Below are 11,274 nucleotides of genomic sequence, written 5' to 3'. Positions count from 1 at the left end.
AAAAACACTATGGAGTTGAAAATGAGCAGAACGGCCCCACTTTAAGATTTTGAGACTTGCAACACATGAACATTCTGATCTAAATTGGGTCACAAGTGATGTTTTTATACAGATTCATGAATCCATTCTCTGGATAATGCATTTCTAAATGTACTAGGCTGTCTTGCAGAATAACAGGCAATGGTGAATGAAGAAATCAATTTTATTTGTGCAAGCTGTAAGATTTCTAGAAATAATGTGCTCACCTAAAATGTTTGAAACCGACATTAATATTTACAGTACATATAGTTTTAAAATGAATCCCTGAAAAAAAAAATCCCTCTGATATTACACATATTTTAAGGTTTTCCACAATTCCATGTGCAGCACATGACAAACACAGGACACGTGCAGCTTGCTTTGTGGTGAAGACGACCCAAGGATTATTTACATCTTCCTGTATTTACACCTTACATCTTTCTCCTTTAAGGGAAATGTTGAAAACAATATATTTATATTCTCCGGTTTTATTTTAGCGATCGGGGTCTTTATGTTTCTGGCTGTGAGTGACTGAATGGGAACAAACCACAGCTTGTGGGTGCTTGCTCTTTCAGTCTTGCTGTTGACAGCTAGCTGATGTCCAACACGTTGGTGCTGATATGAAAGCAGATGTAGGAGAAGTACTCCTGCTGACAGAGTCCTGGGATGTCACAGCTCACCTGTTTGCAGATCAGACACAGAAAACAGTCACGCACACACTGAACCAGCAGCAGTGTTTCACTAAATTCAGCTTGAGTTTGTATGTTTTTATTATTTCCTTTTTCTCTCTGTTGTCTCGAAGGTCACGAGTGAACTTGACTGAGAGATATGTTATTTCCTGCTGATTGCTGACAGGTTCTTCCTCACTCAGACATCAACAATCTGGGAAAGCACTTCACTTGTTGGTCTGTCACTGGTCTTATATAACGATACAATTTTTACCCAATAAACTATTTGCAATAATTCTGTCATGTTCTTGGGTCTTTTGCCGTTTTTTGGTCATTTGGGTTCTGCTGTTGTTAAATATCTTCAGTTTATTTCTTAGTTTGTTCCCGTGTTTAGTTACTTCCTGTTTTATTTTATTACTTATTTGTCTCTAGTGCTTTGTATTAAGTTTCACATCCCTTGTCTCGTTGCCTCAGTTGGGTTCAGCTGTCCTCCCAGGTGTCTCTTGTTTGCATTAATCACCTTGTATCCATATTCCTTCAATTTGTGTGGGGTCTTCGTTTTGTTCTCCCTCATGGTTCTGTGTGTGGCCCTGCTCTGTTTCACTAGTTATTGTATTTCTCATTCCTGTCCAGCTTTTATTTTCTATTTTGTATGAGTGCAGCATTAAACCTGTGTTTGACTTTATTCCTGTCTCCTGTGTTTCTGCATTTGCATCCAAATCCTGCCTGCAGCAGATGCACATCATGCACAATTAATTTGTGAAAACATTTAGCTCTAAGTTATTTGTTGTTGCTTGAGTCTTGATTTCAAAATGTTTAATATTTTTAACTTAAAAAAAAACAAAAAAACAGGCTACATGAAAAGGTTCAGGTAAAAATTAACATTTTACATCACCAAGCAGCAAAATAACTGTGCACATTGAGGAAAGTGCTTACAGTCAAACCCAGAAAAGTAAAAGCTGTTACAACAGTTAAAAGGGGTCCAAGAGTACACTACGAATGTTCCACTGTTCAAAAATGAAATCTCATACTTCTGTCTGTGCTACTTTTGTAGAAACACTCTTATTTAAAAAGTAAACTACAGCAAGTTTCCAATCAAATTAAATAGCAAATAATTCAACTGTTATGAGATTGCATATTGTTGAAAAAAAATAAGGTTTGAAATTTTTAAATAATGTCTACCTGCAAAAAGCTCATTTTTAGTTTATCAGGATTAGTTCAGGCAGGCCATCAAGTCGAGCACTCCCAGCAAATGAGCTCATCTGTAACACAGTGCAGATCAGATTCTCCTACGTATCTATTTGATAAGCTGATTTAACCTGGCCACAGTTGTTGTGAGCCACCTTGCTGCCTAACTCTACCCAAACTCATAATTTTGAGGCTCTGTTTGATTTACTGAGTCACACAAAAGCTTCACTTGGATACACCATGTTTCCCATTAGTGTTAACAGTTGTTTTTAAAGAACAACATTAAGGTGGACATTTCATCTTTTACTAAGGAAAGTATCATGGGTATGTTTGCAAAAGACAACACAATGAATACCGTACAAAATGGCCCAGATCATTCCTTCCACTAATTTTCAGATATCTGTGTCTGTGTGATAAACCTATGTAACACACAACTGACGAGGCCAGCATTAGATGACAACTTCATGCTTTCATCCATATATGGTCCCTCCCAGCTTCAACGAACAAGATGTCGTCAGTTAAATCCCTCAATTTGTGGCTTTTCCAACTAATGTTGGTGCATCCATCTTCTGTATGTCTGTGCTTTACATTAATATAATGACAACATTATAACACTATGGCTCCTTACATCAGTAATGCTGGCGGTGGGGTCCAGATGCACAAACAGTGAAGCGAGTTCTTCTTTGAGTTTCTTCGAGTGCTTCCTGTCAGTCTGCAGTAGAAGAGCCTGATAATTCACAGGTAACCCATACCTGAAAGGCAATATCATCACATGAATCAATCGCGAGCCTTCTTCACGAAAAAAAAATCATCACTGTCATCAGGTGCCGACCTCAGGACTGATTCCACAAACACCCGCAATGCTTTCAAGTGAATCCAGGCAACAAACACTTCACTGAAATTCACCTTCAGCCAGCGTACAAAGATTCCCTGTGAAAGAGAGAAGCGCATTAATAAAACACCGCAACATTAAAAAAAAACCTTCAGAGAGTGTGTGTAATGTTTGACTCACATATTGCTCCTTTTTGTGAAAACTAAGCTGCATAATCTCCCGCTGTTTCTGCTCCTCCAGATCAAAGCTGTAGTCCCGCACAAAGAACCTGTGTGGACCAGAGGCTACACTTTGGTAATTCAAACAGACAACACAGATTTGACTATATTGGGTGTTTTCTGTCACACCATCCTGCTTACTTGCTTTCCTGGGCTTTGGCTTTGAATTCACACACAGCTCTTTTGAAAAGTGTCACTGAGAAGACTCCCCCCTCTCCGTTCTCATACAGCTTCCTGACAGTCACATAAGACAACAATAGAAAAGATGTAGCAACAAGGTAAAAGACAACAAGGAGTAAGTCAAGTAGTGTTTACTTGCATTTGAACTTATTGCTGCAGGTTCATTTCAAGTCTGTGTTTATTAAGCCAATATAAAGTGCCTTGAAGCAACTGTTGGCGCTATATAAATAACGCTGAATTGAATTATATGGAATTTGTCATGAGTCCTTAACAGACTGATCACAATGTAATAGCAGGTTTATAGGATTTACATGGGCAAAATCAGGTTCACTGTAAGAAAAACACTCATCGGCCACTTTGTTAGGTAAACCAAGTAGTAGGGTCAGAATTTGGCATAAACAACATGAAAGCATGGATCCATCTTGCATTGTCATCAGGCTTGTGGTGGTGGTGTAATGGTGTGGGGGATATTATCTTGGCAAACTAACTGAGTATCATCTGAACACCTGTTGCTGACCATGTCCATTGCTTTATGACCACAGTGTACCCATCTGCTGATGGCTGCTTCCAATGCTTGCATGACAGTGAGTTCACTGTACTCAAATGGCCTCCACAGTCACCAGATCTCAATCAAATAGAGCACCTTTGGGATGCGGTGGAATGAGGTTTTGCATCATGGATGTTAGCTGACAAATCTGACGCATGTGCGTGATGCTGTCCTGTCAATATGGACCAAAATCTCTGAGAAATATTTCCAGCATTTTGCTGAATCTACACCAGTACAACAAGTTGTACCTAATATAGTGGCCAGTAAGTGTATGAATGTTACAAAAACTAAGATGGAATGTGGAGTATTATTTTCTAGAAGTTAAACAATTATCAATTTAGCTGTCTAGGCCTTATACTGACAAAAGAGTGTCTTACAAGTGATAAGTAGATTTCTTGGATCAGGGGTGCCTCCAAGGGGGGCAAAGGGGGCACTAGCCACCTCCCAAAATTTGCTGGCCCCCCCAGTGGCTCTTCCTGGCAAGATTGTCCTATGTTGGTAACAATTTTAACAAACATGATAGGAATAGTGATAGGAAGACACCCTACATTGAGTTGAAACATTAACTTGCGATTTATTTATGCATATACAATTTTTGTCATTGGTATTGTGTCACTTGGTATGTCCCTCACGATTTTCCCTTCCTGTTTTGGATGAAATTATTTTTTTTTATAGAAATTGGATTATTTCCTGCACGTCAGCTATGACAAAGTTATTTTTTTCATGTCAACTTTAACATTTTACTTGTCAAAAAAGACATTTTCTTTTCGCTGCTGCAGATCCAGGCCAAAAGACTCTTACTTTCTGCCGGTAATGAAACACCTGCGGTTACTTAGCCTGACCTTTTGGATGCTGAGAGCAGCTACCGGTGCACTTGTACTTGGATCGAGTAGAATTGTTTGTCTCATGGCCAAGAGTGCATAAAGACAGCTCACCTGCTCGACCGCGGAACCACAAATTTTGACAACGACTCGTAACTCCTCTCCCATTGCGAGTAGCTCCCTCTGTGACCAGAAAATATGCAGAAACAAACATTTGAATATTAAGACTATCCCAGAAAAACATAGTCATGTTGTGTCACTGACCGGGCCACCACTACCAGCAGAGTGGTGAGGTACTCTGAGACCACCAGGTCTTCTTTCCTCACGACATCATTCAGACTGCAAGTTTGTAAATTGCCACTGCAAAGACAGAAATTCCACTTTAGTATGTAGATATGTAAACATGCATATCTATAGATAATGTAGGGATTTATTTCTATTTAATATAACTAATGTTTCTCACTCTAGTTTGTGCTCGAGGTTTTGCAAGCTCGCTTTCACACTGTTGTACGCTGCAGAACGTGATTTTAACTCTGCCTCCACCTGCGAAACTTCCTGAAACACATGCAGGTGTTAAAACTTGGGTAGGCAACATGTTTCTGCCATCTGAGAGGGAACTAGAATCATGTAGCTGCTTCAGAATTTGCTTTCAGCCTTTGGAAAAGCTAGCCTGAAATGCGAGGTTTTTGCCAAACGTCTTTTCAGAGTTTATAATTAGAATAAAGTGTTGGAAATGGTTAAAAACAGAAGACTTTGAAGTGGAGGAACAAATCAGCAGTGACTTGTTCTGGTGGACAGAGCTTAAACAGGAGAAGCTGTAAAAGTAGTGCTCACTTTCAATTTTAGGAGTATTTTTTCTCCCTTGTAGTATTTAGCTTTAACAGCACACACATCAAATATGTAATGCGTTTACTAAATACAGAAACAATTTTAAGACAATGTAACCTGCAAGTTTATCTTTATTCTACTGATATCAGCGTTAATCTCGTTAAAATGACGTTAACGCTATAACCCCATTAACATGGCAAGTCTCCGTTAGCGAGTTAGCGCATATTGCCCCGTGCGTGGGGCTGCATGGCGTCAACGCATTAGTGTGGTTAGCTCGTTAACGTGTTAGCTAACAGCACTACTTTATTCATTTTAAATGTAACTGAATGTAGTGAAATTACAATCTCGTTAACGTGTTAGCTAACAGCACTACTTTATTCATTTTAAATGTAACTGAATGTAGTGAAATTACAATCTAGTAGTACAATCTAGTTTACTCTGCCATTAGTAGGATTTCTGTGACACACTGTGTAAAGAGTTGTTCAATATCTAGTGTAACTCTGGCTTGAAAATATGAAAATGTAAGAGTTTGTTGTGATGATCGTTAGCTGTGGTTTATTTATAGCCTCGTGTTGGGATTTTACTTCTAATGATTGCTTTTATGCTTCAAATATCAGAAAAGTGAGTCAGTTCATTAAGATTATGAATAAAATATGTAAGTAACTTCTAATGTAAACATTTTATAACATCGCCCAGTCATATAAAACTGCATATGAAGGTATGCTAACAGGTAAATATGTTAGCATGTGAACTGTGACTTTGCTGTGTTTTTTGTGTCTTGACAAGAGTTTAGTTATAAATTGCTGTCATATTTATGTCATTAAATATCATCCCCACTTTTTTATGAGCTTGTACCTTGTTGATGATTTCTGCCAGACTGGAGAGAGTTAGAGATGTAGGATATTTTGCTTTGTCCCACTGAAACTTGATCATGAAGTTCATCAAGTCAACTAAGAGAGAGAGGAAAAAACACAAGTTGTGTATCCAAATGACACAACTTTAAACACACCTAGGGTTTGGTATGTCTTTAAAAAAAAAAATCAAGCAGATACTACAGATGTGGTTTATAATAGGAGTCACACAGAACTGCACTCCAGCTCAAAGAGCAGATAAAATACCCCTCAGAGACTTGAGGTAAGCTTTCAGGGGTGACAGGGCTGCTCTCTGGTTCTTGCTGTGGTCTGATGGGGGGAGAGTAATCAGACATGCTGGTTAGCCTGGTCTGCTGTTGTTCTCTCCTACAGCCTGCAAGCATTAGTCTACAGTAAAAGCATCAGGCCTTTAATGGAGTTTTTCAGTAGCTGTTAGTCTTAATAGCAGTGTGTATGTGGCCTGTATCCAGTTTCTCTATGAGATAATTAACACTCTCAGCGTGTGTGTTTGTGTGTGACTCACCTCCATTGGCCAAAGCATTTTCCAGCACTTTGTCACTAGACTCCAGCACCTCCTTCATACACTGGCATGTTTTTTTGATCACACTGACCAGGCGACAGGAGAAACACCATCATTACACAGTGTTTATATGTTTTGCATAAAGTTCCTGCACAATGAACTGCTGATGTAGAAACATCTCAGACTGAAGAAAAAGTAAGGAATAAACTAAAGAAATCTTTTTGCATTAAAGACTTCCCCTGATGCTCTGCTTGCTTGCTTGCCTAACTTGTCTCTGTCCAGATCTCTACACTGTCCAGAGCTCCTCAAGTGTGACGTAACTGTTTTCTGTCCTTGGTTTGCCTGTTGCCTGTTTTCAAGCCTCTTATATAGTTTCGCAAGTGTACCAGTTGCTCGAGTGAGCTCGGTTTTAGCAATGATTTTGCTCACTTAGCTTAGTTGTTCATAAATCTTGCTAAGGTGTTTCAAGGACACCCGCTTGCTTACCTATACGTCATATTTCTATTCTTCAGTAAGTCAGAAACAGACCGTCACAGAGAAGTGTTCCTGTTAGATTCTATTATAGATGGCCGTAGTTTCCAGGTCTGGAAAATTAAGCCAAAACGGAAGTGCCTCGCACCTGCATTCTTTCAAATGGCCAGCAAGGCCTGAGTCCACTGGCTGCCAAAAGGCTTCTGGTAGTATAAACGTCTATAGGAAAACAGTCCACAACTCTCATCTAAACACTTTCCTGATCAATTGATGGGCTTAATGGCTAGTTTAAAGTCTTTATTTGGTACGTAACTGTAATTGTTTGAATCAGATAGGAGGGTTATTTATGTTATGAATTCACTGCAAGCAGTAATACACATACAGTCACATCCAGATTCTTTCAATGCTTGTGCAACTGTTTAATTAAATGGCAAAATTATGATATCAAAAAAGTCTGGGCTCCACGCTTCATATTAAGACTTCAGTGGATGACATCACCAGGGTCTGTCCATCCATCCATCCATCCTCAGGGTTTTCAGGGTTGCAGATGGCTGCATTTACCAGCAACATAAGTTATGCTTACTTTTTTACTTAATGAAGTTCTTTCTTACATTTTCATTGTGCAATTCAACATTTCAACACCTGAAAACACTGACATTCACACCTCTTTGTGTTTTTTTGTTTTGTTTTTTTCCATGTTCTGTTTTCCATGTAACTCAAACTGCATTTCTTATATTTGAGATTTTACTTTTCAATAGACAAAAACTGATAATTAAATTCTTACTGTTTTCGCTAGTAAGATATTAATTACTTAGTAGTGAATTATAGGTTTCATAGTTTTAATTAATGCAACTAGTCAAAAGTATCTGCTGTCATAATTAAAGTTTTGTTATGATTTTCACTTTTCCTAGCATTTAAATCTGTTTTTCTGGCCCATGTCCTGCTTTTCCCAGTTTGTTTCCTTATGTTTTTCAGTCACATAAGTAAATTTAAGTAAAGCTCTGATTAACTTTAGTTGGATTTATGGGGTTCTTTGTGTTTAAGTTCTTACCTTTAATACTCATTTTACTTTAGGGTGAACTGTCTCTTTAAAGTCTGCACTGTGTCAGCTCAAATGCACCAGCAGTGAATTTAAAAGCAGGAGGGAAAACTAACCGATAGCTGCCCCTGACCATCAATTAATCATGGCACAGACTGCACAGGAGCTCAGAATCATTGGGTCTTAATGAGGAACAAAGCCGCACATGAAAATGCAAACATGCGATGATTAATGAGACAAACGTATTCATTAATCAGCAGGAACAGATTGAGAGCAGCACATTCAGCTTTTTTACCTTTCAGCCAGCGTGTCGAGTTTGGAAAGATCATCTGACACGCTGAGCAGACTGTCCAGTACTCCCACCTGAGGTCACGGCACACACAGCACAGTTAATGTTACTGCAACCTGCGTTTAATAAATCTGACTTCATAAGACCTTGCATTTACAATCACTACATCTAAAGCTGCTTAATGTCTGAACTCTTGATGATACGGAAATGCGTTTCCTGGAAGACAAGATGCTCATTGATCACATTGAGTGAAACGATTCAGATGGAAATTTTGCCTCAAACTGTAGAGAGCAACCTGAGCCTTTACCTCTTCATCAGAGAAAGACACCAAACACCATCACTCTCCTGTACTGCTACAAACACAGAGCTAACACACACTCACGCCACTTACTCTTTGTTTTTGTTAGCGCTGAGACACAATATCATTTTTTTATCATTCAGATGATGCACATCCTCACCTTAAGATCTGGAATGGAGAACTTGCAGCAGGAGGAGGCCAGGTTGGTTTTGGCAATGGTGCGCTTGAGTTTCTCTACACTGGTTAAACTTGTTTTGTCCAGTGGAACAGAAATCAGCCAAAAGTCCGTCATGACTTCCCACAGGTACTGCCTTTGGCACCAAACTGTGATCCTGAGCAGACAAACTTGTAATAACATGAACTTTACCACTGAAATATGTAGAGTCTTATTCTAAGGCAGATTTGTAAAATGGCATGATTCACCTGTGCTCAGGATTTTGTTCTTTCAGCTCTTGCCTTGATAATGCAATAAAGGAAAGAGGAACCTCTTTTCAGAGCAGAGGCTTACCTTCAGGTTATCTTCATGACCGTGCTGTGCCTGTCCCCGTGTGAGTGTTGGAGAGTCTGAGCAGCAGCTCCACCTGAGACTGGCTGACAGCCAGCCCACTGTCCTCTGCTGTCTGTCACCAGAAGCAGTTACATCACTCCAGGTGATCTGAGCACAAAACAAAATAGTCGCTATTTTTGTGTGTGTTTGTGTGGATAAGCTGACTAATAGATCGATGAGCGCGAAGAACATAAGTCCAATTCGTAAAGATAAACATAAAGCTCTGATTAAAATGAATCGGACGGTTCAAGAATGGTATGATCTTTTTGATGCCAACAAATAATCTCTGTATAATCTCTTGGACATATTTCTAATTTCACAACAGAAGTTTGGCTTATATATAGAGTGGAGGTAAAAAGCTGAAGTACTTACCAGAAACATAAATCAGAAATCTAATCACTGCATACAGTCTTTGAGTCAGTTGATGAATTTTTTTTTCCTTTGTAAGATTTGAAAAATATTGTTATCTTTCTCATCCTCCAAAATGAAGCCAACCGTTATTTACTGCATTACAATAAACCCCAAAACACTGAAGCAACATTCAAAGTTCCACCCATGATAAGATAAAAGAGGAAAAATATAAGGAAGAGGATATAAAGGCAAGTATTCAAGAGCCTCAGACAATAAACTCACAAATAAACCTCTTCAAGCTCATTTTTAATTTGGACAAAATGCCAATGTTATTAAAAACATTTAAATGATACGCTCCAATTGTATATGTGAAATAGCCCATTAGCCTGAACACTGGAGCGCTGTTAAATAAACGACCCGACCACTTCTGTTCAATGAACATATCACATTTCATTTAGCAAAAATAATAATTTAGATATGTATAATTATAAATGAAAACTATAAGAAGAATAAGAAAAGAAGAATAAGAATAAAATAGGCTACAATATTCAACTGAAATGTGAAATGTGCTTAAACTCTTATAAAAACAAAGAGTCTACATGCTGGACTCTTTGCTCTACAGCTAGATTTTTATGAGATTGTACATTTTGGCATTAAAGGAAATGAAACTCCAGCTAAGGAGCCATAAAAAGCATTTTCATTGATTTAGTTTTCAGCTTCAGACAGAAGTCAACAATATAATCAAGTAGAAATTGAAGGAAACATGGCGATAGCAAAGGGAAATAGGTAAGAAAAGGATGATGGTTTCACAGAAATGGAAGGAAAGGAGAAACTGGGATGTATAAGAAGGAGTATAAAACAATAAACTATTATCAAGACTCGGATTTGAAGACATTGGATTAAACTTAACATAATTTATATCTATTTATAGCTTTTTTTCCCCTCATCTCGACTCTAACTTTATCTCCAAAATAGTCAACCTAAGTTGTTCCGCTGATGTACTCATTTCCAATCTTTTTCATTCTGATCACTCTCAATGGAAACAGATCTGCCACCTCCTGTCTTTTTGTTAGTACCACCATCTCCAAACCTTACATCACAGCAGGTCTCATTACCATCTTGGAAACTTTTTCTTTCACTCTTGCTGCTATTCTTCTGTCACAAATTACCCCTGACACTCATCTCCACCCACTCATCCCTGCCTGTCTCTCTTCTTTACCTCTCTCTTGCACTGTCCATTGCTTTGAATTGACCCCAGGTATTTCACTTGTACACCTTCTCTACCTCTACTTATAGCAGCTTCTCCTTCTTACCTGTCTCCCTCTCATTCACACATATATTCTGTCTTGCTTTTACTGACTTTCATTCCTCTTCCAATCAGAGGATAACTGCAAATCTCCAGACTCTTTCCCACCTGCTCTCACTACAGATCACAATGTTGTCTTCTAACATCATAGTCCATGGAGACCCCTGCCTGACCTCATCTGTCAGCCTGTCCATCACCACCGCAAACAAGAATGGGCTCAGAGCCAATCCCTGATGTAATCCCACCTCCATCTTGAACCCATCTGTCACCCCGCACACCTA

The 11,274-nt window shown here is 38.8% G+C and overlaps 1 protein-coding gene across 1 annotated transcript; it reads right to left on the bottom strand.

Annotated features, from left to right (window-relative positions):
- Nucleotides 1-215: 215 nt before the first annotated feature.
- LOC102290228 (V-type proton ATPase subunit C 1-B) lies at nucleotides 216-9,150 on the bottom strand. The gene is made up of 12 exons (XM_042225590.1): nucleotides 8,950-9,150; nucleotides 8,498-8,565; nucleotides 6,696-6,778; nucleotides 6,156-6,250; nucleotides 4,936-5,027; nucleotides 4,737-4,832; nucleotides 4,587-4,655; nucleotides 3,066-3,158; nucleotides 2,887-2,974; nucleotides 2,707-2,804; nucleotides 2,503-2,626; nucleotides 216-698 (listed from the first exon to the last, which is right to left on the bottom strand). The coding sequence occupies exons 1-12, from the start codon at nucleotides 9,145-9,147 to the stop codon at nucleotides 609-611; spliced, it is 1,194 nt and encodes a 397-aa protein (XP_042081524.1). The 5' UTR covers nucleotides 9,148-9,150; the 3' UTR covers nucleotides 216-608.
- Between the last annotated feature and the right edge of the window lie 2,124 nt (nucleotides 9,151-11,274).

Source organism: Haplochromis burtoni, unplaced genomic scaffold, assembly GCF_018398535.1.
Source record: "Haplochromis burtoni strain Fernald_Lab_line unplaced genomic scaffold, NCSU_Asbu1 Contig_176, whole genome shotgun sequence".
Taxonomy (NCBI): Eukaryota; Metazoa; Chordata; class Actinopteri; order Cichliformes; family Cichlidae; genus Haplochromis; species Haplochromis burtoni.
This window is presented reverse-complemented; position numbering and strand designations above follow the sequence as displayed.